General features: G+C 42.7%; 1 protein-coding gene across 1 annotated transcript; it reads left to right on the top strand.

Moving 5' to 3' along the window:
• Positions 1-219: 219 nt before the first annotated feature.
• LOC121866075 (alpha/beta-gliadin clone PW1215-like) lies at positions 220-5,928 on the top strand. The gene is made up of 2 exons (XM_042365671.1): positions 220-298; positions 4,968-5,928. Exons 1-2 carry the CDS (start codon positions 287-289, stop codon positions 5,628-5,630), a joined length of 675 nt encoding a protein of 224 aa, XP_042221605.1. The 5' UTR covers positions 220-286; the 3' UTR covers positions 5,631-5,928.
• The last annotated feature ends 7,545 nt before the right edge of the window (positions 5,929-13,473 follow it).

The raw sequence follows: 13,473 nt of genomic DNA, 5'->3' as shown, positions 1-13,473 counted from the left end.
CTGAGGGGTAGTGCATCATTATCAGCTATGCCAACTCGCATGGTGTTTCAGGAAAATGTAAACGCCACCGTGTAGTGTAGTGTAGTGGAGAATTAAGGTTAACGGTGTTGGCCAGGCCGACCTCTACACCCACTACCCATACAGTATACCCCACCTGAGCCAAGGACAACCTCGGCGTCTTCACAGGATGGCGATGCTGGCAGTTTTTGCTGAGCTGAGGTCGGTACAAATAGTCGCTAGGATCCTACGGGGGACGCATTTTACCTTCTCCATAGCAAGGTGCACCATGCGGCTCTGGGTGAGTAAAAGCTCCTGCCTGTAGTGAAGAATCTATGTGTTTTTTAGTGAATGTACCTTATTTTGTGCTATAGAAAGACATTGTCCATTCTTGTGCCTTCAGGAATGTTGCAAAAGTTACACACTGTACTTACGAGGTTTGTCGTGTGTGGAGAAACAGGTTACTTATACACACTAAACGTCTGTGATGGTGATATTGAATAACTATCACCTTAACCTCCCTCTTAACTCTTCCTCTCCCATCTACTTGTTTCTCACCCCTTCCCCCGCCTTCATCAACCATCATCTCTCTCACACTCTGTCTCAACCTCTCCCATACACTGTCCTTCTCATAATATCCTAAACTCTCACACACTCTACCTCCCGCACTCCTCTATATCGGACCCTCCACCTCTCACTCTCTCCCTCACTCTCCCCCCTCACCCTCCCTCATCTCTCCCAAATGCTCTTCCTTTCAAGTCCTCAACACTAAATCTAAAACTTAGGAGTATTTTGTTTTTAAATCCGGGTTCCTGAATCGGTTTTTGTAATCCTTTAAATCTGCCGGGATTCAGGAGTTCGATGTTTACCCACTGCTCCTAAATCCGGGGTTTTATTCGTGGTTTTCAATCCGGGTTAGGTTAAGTGTAGGTTAGTGTTAGGTTAGGTTATGACTGAGATTAAGAGACCACCATTCACCCACATTTATGACGTCACAATTCCTCACGCCTCCTCTGGTGACCTTAAGATGTAAGAAATTGGATAAAGTTTATAACGAATTTTAACATAATTATTCAGCTTATGAGAGACACTATGCACGTTATAGTGTATAGTTAATGTACATGAGGACGTATAGAGTAAAACCTTCATTAAACGGACATCAATATAACAGGCATAGTCCGTTATATGGATGGACCTCTATGTAACGCTCTTGTGTAGTCCGTTAAACAGAGGTATTATGACCGTCGACAAAGAGAACAGTGAACAGCCATTGTCACAATAAATTAACTCATAATGTATAATAGTTTACATAAGGATTTGTATTAAAACGCCGTATAAAATAAATTGGTATGTATTCATTAAAAATCGATCTATATAAAACAAATGTTTGTAGTGATGATGGGTGGTGTTATATGTAGTGATGATGGTGGTGTTATATGTAGTGATGATGGATGGTGTTATATGTAGTGATGATGGGTGGTGTTATATGTAGTGATGATGGGTGGTGTTATATGTAGTGTATGATTGGATGGTTTATAACGAATTTTAACATAATTATTCAGCTTATGAGAGACACTATGCACGTTATAGTGTATAGTTAATGTACATGAGGACGTATAGAGTAAAACCTTCATTAAACGGACATCAATATAACAGGCATAGTCCGTTATATGGATGGACCTCTATGTAACGCTCTTGTGTAGTCCGTTAAACAGAGGTATTATGACCGTCGACAAAGAGAACAGTGAACAGCCATTGTCACAATAAATTAACTCATAATGTATAATAGTTTACATAAGGATTTGTATTAAAACGCCGTATAAAATAAATTGGTATGTATTCATTAAAAATCGATCTATATAAAACAAAAGAAGTCTGTCTGTAGTGATGATGGGTGGTGTTATATGTAGTGATGATGGGTGGTGTTATATGTAGTGATGATGGGTGGTGTTATATGTAGTGATGATGGGTGGTGTTATATGTAGTGATGATGGGTGGTGTCATATGTAGTGATGATGGGATGGTGTTATATGTAGTGATGATGGGTGGTGTTATATGTAGTGATGATGGATGGTGTTATATGTAGATGATGATGGGATGGATATTATATGTATGATGATGATGGATGTGGTGTTATATGTAGTGATGATGGTGTCATATGTATGGTGATGATGATGGATGGTGTTATATGTAGTGATGATGGATGGTGTTATATGTAGTGATGATGGGTGGTGTTATATGTAGATGATGATGTGATGTTATATGTGATGATGATGGATGTGTTATATGTAGTGATGATGGATGTGTTATATGTAGTGATGATGGATGGTGTTATGATGATTAGACAATAAAATAATAACAGTTTAATGCTAAAAAAATATACTTTGCTGTACCGTTGTAGTGAAAAACATGGTGGAACTTACATACACCGTTAATGAACTATTGATGGAAGAAGAAGTTTTGGGGACTGAACAGTGAGACAATGTGGAGCCTCCCGGAGGGTGGCGTCCTACCGTGGCCTAGCGGATGAGCGATTCTGCTAGTGTACAATAATTGTATGAATGGGGTCTCAGCCGACCACGACCTCGAGGGGTACAGTCGGTGGACAGACCGGTGGGCAGTTGATCGGCCGACTGCCGATGGCATCAATGGCCTGGCAGTAGCCACGCCCTGTCACTTCCTTCTCCAGGAAGTAAGAGACCGTGACATCGCCGATGGTGGCCCAGCTGAGGACTCGTTTCTCAACTCTGGGAAGAGCACCACCTGTACTCAAGAGCGACCTCCTCACCCACAAGGTCGGCAGTATGAACACCATATACAACACCACTGTAGTGTACACCATATACAACACCACTGTAGTATACACCATCATCAAAATAAATCGTTTTTCATGCAATTCGGCCATTTTGTTATAACAATCGTAAATAACCATTGTTAAGCCCAACACCTGAGTGTATTGATTTATCTCGCAGGTGACAAAGGGAGGGAAGGCCAAGCTGATGTCGTCGGTGAGGCCAACTACATCTCGGTCCCATGAGGGATATGATTTGAGGAACTTCACACTTCTGTTTCCCGTTATATGGTAGAGAAAATAAAATATTGCTATGTCAACGAAAGCAAAACAGAGGTGTAGAACCAAACTCGTGAAATACACCTCTCTGAAGGCACCCATATTATAGGTTATAAATTTGGTTACATAATCTTTTATATCAAAATCTAAATCAGTTTGTTTTTCTATTTTGTCCCCATGAGATACCTCACCCAGGAGCAGCAGCCAGGGGAAGAAGGTGAAAATGGAACTCCCCTCCTTCTTGCCCTTAACCTCGTAGCTTCCCACACCGTATGGATTGGATTCACAAATTTACTCCAGGTCATCCGGCATACCTTCCCCGGTGCTCTGGTTAACGCAGTATAGGGAACCATCCTCAATAACATTTAGTTAAAACACCATGAATGCTATCAAGTACCCGATGAGACCAAAATAGAGAACACACAATAGCCAGATAATCACCTAATATCCGGCGCCTGACGAAGCTCTGGAACCTGTCGTTGTATACCGTAACCGCGGCCCCCCAACTAGATCCTGGAGCCGTTCTTTAACGTTAGGGTACATCCACCATATTGTTTTATAGACGACAACTCACCGCCCACCTGTCTCGAGCCTTCACTAATCGTCACCCCCCAAAATAACGCACACATGTATATAGTGGTGATGGTGAGATATAGTGATGGTGATAGTGGTGATGGTGAGATATAGTGATGGTGATAGTGGTGATGGTGTCATATTTTGTGATGGTGGTGGTAGTAAGGAACTGTGTACATTTCTCTCGTGTTTTCCTTCCTCCTCCTCTTAACTTATCTTCTTACCTCCACTGCTTCTTTTTCTCCTCCTCCTCATTCTTATTTTACTCCTCTTCATCCTCCTCCTCATTCGTCCTTCTCCTCCTCCTCCTTTTCCTCCTCCTCTTTTCTTCCTTCTCCTCCTCCTCCTCTTCCCCATTCTTCCTTCTCCTCCTCCTCTTCCCATTCTTCCTTCTCCTCCTCCTCTCTTCCCTATTCTTTCTCCTCCTCTTCTCCCATTCTTCTTCTCTTTTCCCCATTCTTCCTTCTCCTCCTCCTCCTCTTCCCCATTCTTCCTTCTCCTCCTCCTCCTCTTCCCCATTCTTCCTTCTCCTCCTCCTCCTCTTCCCCATTCTTCCTTCTCCTCCTCCTCCTCTTCCCATTCTTCCTTCTCCTCCTCCTCCTCATTCTTCCTTCTCCTCCTCCTCCTCTTCCCTATTCTTTCTCCTCCTCTTCTCCCATTCTTCCTTCTTCTCCTTTTCCCCATTCTTCCTTCTCCTCCTCCTCCTCTTCCCCATTCTTCCTTCTCCTCCTCCTCCTCTTCCCCATTCTTCCTTCTCCTCCTCCTCCTCTTCCCCATTCTTCCTTCTCCTCCTCACTAACGCCAAATGAAACCCAGAAGTAAGTTTCTACACTATTTATGTACATTGAAAGACAAAAATCGTGTCCTGACATTTGGTGACAACATATGCCGAAGGGCTAAACTCTTGGTGCCGCTCTGCCTTGTGGTAGGGCTCTCATAATGTTTCACCAGTTATATTTAATCTTCGGACAAAACCGCGACACGACTTTTGTCTTTGATTGTAGATACGGTGATGTATTATATCGTATGCACAAAGTTCTATCTGTTGTGTAGTGAGGCTCCTGTAGATGACTAAGTTAAGGACACGCGCTCGTTACAAGTACTACAAGCGATACGTATCCTACAGCCATTTGTGGATTAACACTTTTATTACACTATGCGGATTTGTTTTAGGAAGCATTACAAATTTACTTACGAAAAAGTATCTGCGTTTAATCACTAGTGTTGCCGGGAAACAACTTAATGCTACAGCTGATTGTTGTCATTCAGAATGGTAGAGATGCTATAATTGATTTGCCATGTGTTGTTTACTGTCTCGTGCCTGCAGGTGTTGTGTGTGCTGGTGTGTGGTGGTGTGAGGGCCCAGGAGAACTCCCCCGTCGCCGCCGCTGACTCTCCCGCCGACCCTCTGCCAGCTGAACCCGCGGCCACTACTAAAGATGATCCCAAGCGAGACAAGCGGCAGTGGTATTTCTCTGGTCCCTTCCCTGGCCCAATCCCCGGTCCCCAGCCTATCCCCATTCCCCGGCCTGTCCCCGGTCCCATGCCTGCCCCCATTCCTCGGCCTGTCCCCGGTCCCATGCCTGCCCCCGGTCCCCAGCCTGTCCCCGTCCCTCACCCCTTCCCTGTGCCTCGTCCCGTCCCTGTTCCTCGTCCCGTTCCTAGACAAGGACCGCAGTTCAGGACCCTTGACCAGGGTTTCAACAACAGAGAACAGTTACAGTGGGATGTCAACGATGGTGTACCTCTGTCACAGCTCGTCAACCATCACCACCGTCAGGAGCAGTTGCGGCAGGACCAGTGGTACAGGCAACAGTGGCAGGGACGCCAGCTGTTCCCTGATGTAATAGACGCCGCCGCCCATCAAGGTCCTGACGTAGTGGACACCAGCCCACAGCTCCGCACCAGACACCCAGCAGCTCCCGGGTCCGGTTTTCATTACCCAGGTGGATCTTGGGGACCTTCCTGGAACAACTACCCCTTCCCCTAATCACCTCCTGTCAGCAGGTGTTGTCTCCTTCCTCCCCTGAGCTGAATCCCTTCTCTCTCTGCAGTGTGTGGCGGAGACAGTGTTCAGTGACTCCCTAGTTAAGACCACACATTGTTAGGTTAGTGTCGTTTACTGGTACACTAGTAGACTGGGTCGGGGCTACTATTGTTCAGCTGGACTCATCGATGGTAGAGAGTAGACGTCCCTCGCCTCTACTCCAGCACAGTTGTTACCAATGGTCAGTGTATACAAAGCTTATAAATATATGTGTGGCTTAATAAAACTTGTAAAACAAGAAGACTTGTCATTCAATTGTCACCTTACCATTTCTAAAAATAATATTGTGTTAGTGTCAACAAAGGGGTAATGTTCACGAATTATTTTACATAACTGTAAGAACCATTTGAGCTTCTAAGCCAGTAAGCACCCCTGAGGGCGCCTTCACTGAGCTTAACCAAAACGTTTAGTTTTTTACTGTGGGCGGGAGCGGTAGGGTTGGTTTAGCGGCTGAAGGTTGAATAGATGGGTGTGGTCACCTAACAACTTCACAACCGTCCCTCCAAAACTTATTTGTCAAACTTAGATAATTCATCTAAAATAAGTTATATGTTTCTATAAATTAATCAAGCCCTGACTCTACTCTCAGCCGTCAAATAAAGTATTGTGTCTGGTGAACTTTATTTCAAAACCATTCATCGAGCCTCAGGCATACCGGCCCCGGGCGGCACTCATAACACAGTACAGGTCAGACAGCGAGGTAAACATGAAGACTACAGTAAAAGCCTCAGTGTAACATAAAGAGCTGTCCTAACCAAATATTACATACGTAAGTAACTACAAGCTGAAAATAGTAACCACAGATATAAGGGTGATTCAGCAAAGAGTACATTAAATTGGAGGATGAAATCCTAGGATAATTCTAAACCACAAAGTCTTTATGGTAAAATGTCAGATTCTGCATATGCCCACGTGTTCGTGACAGGTGCGACCAAATTAAACATAGTCCAGGCATTCTGGAATGCGTCTGACAATCAATGGTACGAAGTGTACAGGCCTGCATTGAGGCAGAAGGGGGCAGCTTTGACCATTTCCTTTAGGGTGTAACAAAGAGGGGTCACACTGTAGAGGTCTGTGAATAAATGATTACAAAAATCTATGGGGGTTTCACATCAAATTCACTCTCATTAATACAACATCTTAAATGTATTGTAACATGGAAACTCTGCAGAATCTGACATTTTACCATAGAGACATTGTGGTTTAGAATTATCTAAGGATTTCATCCTCCAATTTAATGTACTCTTTGTTGAATCACCCTGCATGTGGTCTGATGCCCTCCTTCACAATACACAAAAGTAATACACACAAAATTTACAAAGAATTTTATCCACCGAGAGAATATTAAAGTGGTAGCCGTAACAACCAGATACTTAAATAAGGACGACACGCCAAGTCTCTGTCGCACGCCAGAAGCAGACTCCTGTATGGGCCAACAAAGGCTGTAATTCATGAGGGTAGTTACGGGATATTCTCGGGGTACTGAACAACTCTCGCCATAATAGCTTGTTGTGGCGATCAAGAGCGGTAAAGTTTAATCGATTTATTTTTTTAGGAGTCGCAGAAAAAATACAAACCTTACGCCAGTCAAAGAAAACGGAAATTAAATGGACAAGTAAATGCATTAAGACATGACTACCATCTGTCTCATGAGTTGTAGGCGTTTTAAGATGTACGGAATAGCTTAGGTGTTAGCTTTCCCGCACTATCATTTAAAAATACAACATTTGTACAGCGTCTTGGAAATAACTATTGTACCACAGTCTTCAGAAAACAATAAAATTAGGAGAACTGTTATTTGGACACAATACGGAAAGAAATAGTGAAGAAAATATATAGAAAAATATGGAAAGAAAGAAAAAAAGGAAAAAAGTCAATCAGTCAACAATAAATAAGAATAAAGAAAATCGGGCCGGTTGTAAAGGTGATTTCTCCCGGACATCTTTTCTCCCAGCTAGGTGTTCGCATACAGTATTTGTACATGTAATAAGACGCATTTCAGGTTAGTTTAAAGTCTTTATTTTTCCACTAACAGAACTGTAATCAACTTGTTCACCCTTATTTAAAGTATCTTATGAGTAATGATATTAATGTTCAATCACCTTTGAGTAATTATCATTATTGTTACACCAAAGTCACCAGCAGCTAATGAAATAGGACAGCGCCCACTTATGAGGATACACTTGCCAACCTTCCCGACATATCACACTTTTTGGTGCGAGTGTACATCTCACACAGATGTCTTTATTTAAATTCCCGAGAATCGAGACTTGGGCTGATTGGCGCACACGAGTATTACGTCACATCAACAAGCGCTGATTGGCCAAATATTATAAAATAAACGTTAAAATAACTCAAAAACTATAAATTTCTGACCGAAACGTGATTGAATAAATTATTTTTATTTTTTATTTTCCTTATATATGACTCAGCTAGGTGTTGGCTGCTACTAAATATTAACTGGTTAGCTTAGGTTAAGATAGGTTAGGTTAGAATAAGTTGTGTTAGGTTAATTGCAAAATTAACTTTAAAAAAAATGAAGTATAACGAAAAAGTACCTTGTAGGGCCGACCCTTTACAGTCCGTCATTGTTCAGTCCTGTGTGTGTGTATGTGTGTCTGTGGCACAGGAGGCCACAGCCTGTCATGGTCACGTTGACTGCTAGTTTTTTTTAACACTAATGATTCTTATTAAGCTCCACGACCGCAAAACATGAGAAGATAGCTGGTTAGCTAACCCTAAGAAGGAGCGTGTTTTTCCCATTCGTTTTACGCTCGTGATCCCTCCCAGTAAGTCCCGCCTTCGAACACAGTTGTCAACACGTTGTTTATTCCACTTCTCCTGTGAAACTCAATCTTGGATTAGTCTGTGTAAATCAACTCAAGTAATTCGCCAGACCTTTGTCAACTGAGGGTCATCCTTGAATGAGTAACAGTTGAGTTGTTTGTAATCTCTGTCATTGCGTGAGTAGCGATCGCTGGCAACTCAGGGTATATATACCACGGGTAAGGGAGATAGAGCGTCCCCTGACGTCTGCTCTCCCGTTTGTCTCCAGGTATGTTCTGTGTTCCCTAGCCACTCAGTTTGATTCAGTCAATTGTAGTGATTATCAGTGTTTATCAGTGTTCATGCTTTAACAGTGGAATTGTCATTCACCCAGTGTAAGAAGTAATATAACGTAAATGTCGTCTGTCGTTTCCAGACAAGAGATTTGTTGTGATTGTGTTGTCATGCTTCCGGTCCCTGACGTCTGCTCTCCCGTTTGTCTCCAGATCCAATTGTGGCTCTTGGATCACTCAACGACTGCCCCGGATTCAGTAGATACCCAGCAGGGATCAATATATGAAACGATGGCACCGATTCGACATGATTAATCTGCTCCACTACCTCGTGGAGCCAGGCCCCAGACTCGCCATGTGTCTGGCTACCACCGACCACAGCAACGGTCGTGAGCCCCAGTGTTCTACCCTGGGACGCTCCCTGGAAGTTATATGTCCACAGAGTGTGTTGTAATATGTATGTTTGGGGGATAATTAGCAGGGAATAATTATCCCATGTTGGGTAGTGGACCCATGTATTTGCTGGTTTCAGTATTAACGTGTATGTTGTGAGTGCATCTCATATGCACTACCAACAGTCAGTAAGTTGTGTAAAATACCTTGTAATGTGTGAGGAGTAAAGTTGTCCACTTGGGAATAGGAGTAAAGTCTTGAACTGTAATGAGATGTACCACTAGAAGATGTGGGTGAAGTAGAAGTACCCACTTGGAGTGGCAGTAAAGTAATCTACAAGAAGTGCCATGTACTATGTATTGTGAGTAGGGCCAAGGAACTGGTCCTGCTAGGTAATGTAATGTAACACCAGTAAGGTTGTGTGCAGTAAGAGTGTAAGATCTAAGTAATTGCTGTTGAGTAGAAATAAGAAAATACTGAGTCTGCAATAAGCCCAGGAGTTGAGCCTGGTAGTTATATGTAAATAATATCTCTTTTCCCTTTGATTCCATATTAATAAACCTGTTCTTAGAGTATTTTAGGAGTATTCATTTCTTCCACAGTAGCAACCTTTATTTCCGTCCAAGTGACTTGATACCAGAATTACCATACCCATGTGCCTAGACCCTCGTCCATGCTACCAAAAAGAACTGAAGTAGGTAAAAAGAACAAGAGAAGTAAGTAAGATAAGGGTGATGTAGGTGTTGAAAAACGCACGCCCTTACAAACCCACATGCCTTTGGTAATGATATTCTGAGGGTTTTTTCCCATAATTTCGACATCAAAACCGTGCACTCAAAAAGAGGCACATTCTTGTAATAATTGTCCTATAAACAAACCTTCAACACCGAGGAGCATCATTAGGTATTATTATGGTTCCGGTAATGCAGTGAATTTTAGTTGGGTTGAACAAAAGGAGTCTGCAATAGGCCGGTTGGCCTGTGCATCGCAGCTCCTGTTGAGAATTACTACCATACTTTATCATCCATGAATCTATCTAGCCTCCTTTTAAGACTTTCCAGCGTTCCAACACTTACTACAAAGTTGCTAAGCTTGTTCCACTCGTCTACCACCCTATTTGTGAACCAGTTCCTTCCTATCTCCCTCCTAAGCCCAAACTTATCCAACTTAAATCCGTTGCTTCGAGTCCTATCCTATTCGGATATTATAAGAACTTTATCTATATCCCCTTTATTGATTCCTTTCACCCACTTAAATACTTCTATCATATCTCCCCGCACTCTTCGTCTTTCTAGGGAATGCAAGTTTAGTTTCTTTAACCTATCTTGATATGGAAGGTTTCTAAGTCCCGGAATCATTTTCGTCATTCTTCGCTGCACCGACTCTGAATTAATATCCATTCTATAATAAGGGCACCAGAACCGAACAGCATAATCGAGGTGCGGCCTAACTAGCGCAAGATATACTTGCAAAATGACTTCCGCACTCTTATTACTTACACTTCTAGACAAAAACCTAATACTCTGTTTGCCTTATTTCGAATATTATCGCACTGTTTTCTAGGCCGTAGGTCCGGGTTTACAAGTACCCCTAAGTCTCTTTCACAAGTCGACTCTCTAGGTTGATGTTGTTAAGGCTGTATACATTGACAGTATTTGTTCTTCCAATATTAAGTACGCTGCACTTGCTGGTGTTGAATTTCATTTGCCATTTTTCTGACCACTCCTGCAGTTTATTTAAATCCTCCTGTAGTGCATTTGTATCCTGCCCTGAATTAATCTGCCGCCCAATTTTGGTGTCATCCGCAAACTTGGTTATGTCACTGCTGATCCCAGTATCTAGATCGTTTATGTAGATTATGAACAAGAGTGGCCCCAGTACTGACCCCTAGGGAACCCCACTGGTTACACAGCCCCACTCAGATTAATCACCATCTATGTTGACTGTTACCGCAAGCAGTAATGAGCAGGATGACACATAAACAAACACTATGTTAGGCTGTAAGTCATGTCATGTTTATTGGGTGTGCCTGCCCGTATCTAGTATGTAGAGTGTTGAGATGGTTGAAGATGAGAGACCTAGAGGAGGTGAGGTGTTGGGTGGTAGTAAGGGAGCTTGTTTGTGTATAATCACCTGACTCAGCAGCCCTCGCCCATCGAAAGAGGGTTGGTGAGGCAGCAGGGTATGAGCACTGTAGCTATTCAGACCACAGAGGCAACACCTAACCTGGTTTCTCTTGAGACTTTCAACATGTAAGTTTAACTGGTTCTTATTGTGTACACAGGTAGACTGCGTCCATTGCTTCGTTTATCATTGTGACGACATAAAAATATGGAAACTTAAGTACTCATTATAAGTGTTAAGATTAGACTGATTACATAGCTATGATTGTTATGTAAATATATATTGGATTAGACATTTATGTGATTGCCTATGTATGATTTATGTGAAATACTAAAAGGAATTGTATCCAACAGGTTTGACCAAATTATAATGTTTGAGTCCAACGTCACAAGTTTCAATAAAGCCTTTAACCGTCTGATTGGCGGTTACACTGACCCTCTGTGTTCTATCGGTGAGCCATGATTTTATCCAATTTAAAACTTTCCCCTCGATACCATGAGCCTTAATTTTTCTCAGAGGCCTCTGATGCGGTACTCTATCAAACGCTTTGGGTTGGGATTTGGTTGGGGTATGGTTTTGGTTTTCGTTGGTTTTCGTAGGGGTTTGGTTTTGGTTTTCGTTGGTTTTGGTTGGGGTTGGGTTTTGGTTGGGGTTGGGTTTTGGTTGGGTTGGGTTTTGGTTGGGGTTGGGTTTTGGTTGGGGTTGGGTTTTGGTTGGGGTTGGGTTTTGGTTGGGTTGGGTTTTGGTTGGGTTGGGGGGGTTGGTTTTGGGGTTGGGGGGTTGGTTTTTTGGTTGGGGTTGGGTTGGGGGTTAGGGATTTTTCGTTGGGTTGGGTTGGGGTTGGGTTTGGGTTGGGTTTTGGGGTTGGGTTCGTTGGGTTGGGTTTCGTTGGGTTGGGTTTTCGTTGGGGTTGGGTTTTGGTTGGGGTTGGGTTTTGGTTGGGTTGGATTGGGGTTGGGTTGAAATTATATATATATAGTTTGCAAGTCTCCTTAATGAACGCTCGTTTTACCTGTATTAGTGGTCAGCCGGTCATACACATGTACTTAATATTGGAAGAACAAATACTTATAATGTATAGAGCCTGAACAACATCAACCTAGAGAAGTCGACTTGTGAAAGAGACCTAGGGGTACTTGTAAGCCGGGACCTACGGCCTAGAAAACAGTGCGTTAATGTTCGAAATAAGGCAAACAGAGTATTGGGTTTTATATCTAGAAGTGTAAGTAACAAGAGTGCAGAGGTCTTATTGCAACTATATCTTGCGCTAGTCAGGCCGCACCTCGATTATGCAGTTCAGTTCTGGTGCCCCTATTATAGAATGGATATAAATTCACTAGAGTCGGTGCAGCGAAGAATGACAAAAATGATTCAGGGACTTAGAAACCTTCCATATCAGGATAGGTTAAAGAAACTTAACTTGCATTCCCTAGAAAGACGAAGAGTGCGGGGAGATATGATAGAAGTATTTAAGTGGGTGAAAGGAATCAATAAAGGGGATATAGATAAAGTTCTTATAATATCCGAGCAGGATAGGACTCGGAGCAACGGATTCAAGTTGGATAAGTTTAGGTTTAGGAGGGAGATAGGAAGAAACTGGTCCACAAATAGGGTGGTGGACGAGTGGAACAAGCTTAGCAACTTTGTAGTAAGTGCGGGAACTCTGGAAAGTTTCAAAAGGAGGCTACATAGATTCATGGATGATAGAGAGTGGTAGTAACTCTCGACAGGAGCTGCCATGCACAGGCCAACCGGCCTATTGCAGACTCCTTATTTTCTTATGTTCTTATGTACTGTCTGTATGTAAAGAAAGAAACAGCAAAACGCTTATGGATGGACAACAACAATGATGCGCTTGAATATAAGTATCGTCACATTACACAGCCAAAAGCCCACACAATGAGTAAACTTAAAGAATCTTAGACGCTTACCTGTACTGTACTGTACGCCGCCCTCCTACACAGTACGCGACAGCACTACAAGACACACCCACTTGCCCTTAATGGATTATGGGTTTCTTGTTCTAATGCTGTTTCTTGTAACACAGATGTTCTGAGACTTTTCACACAATTTCAGAGGTTCCACAATGTTTCCTTCATTACAATCACTAATACTAGAATTTACAAATGGCGACGAAACTCCAAAATAATAAATTCACTTTATGTCAACAACTGTCGTCTGCCCACTTCTGGGTGACGGTGTGTTGTCAC

The sequence above is a fragment of the Homarus americanus genome, unplaced genomic scaffold, assembly GCF_018991925.1.
Source record: "Homarus americanus isolate GMGI-L3 unplaced genomic scaffold, GMGI_Hamer_2.0 scaffold41953, whole genome shotgun sequence".
NCBI lineage: Eukaryota > Metazoa > Arthropoda > Malacostraca > Decapoda > Nephropidae > Homarus > Homarus americanus.
Note: the sequence above shows the minus strand (reverse complement) of the source record. Positions and strands in the feature narration are given on the sequence as shown.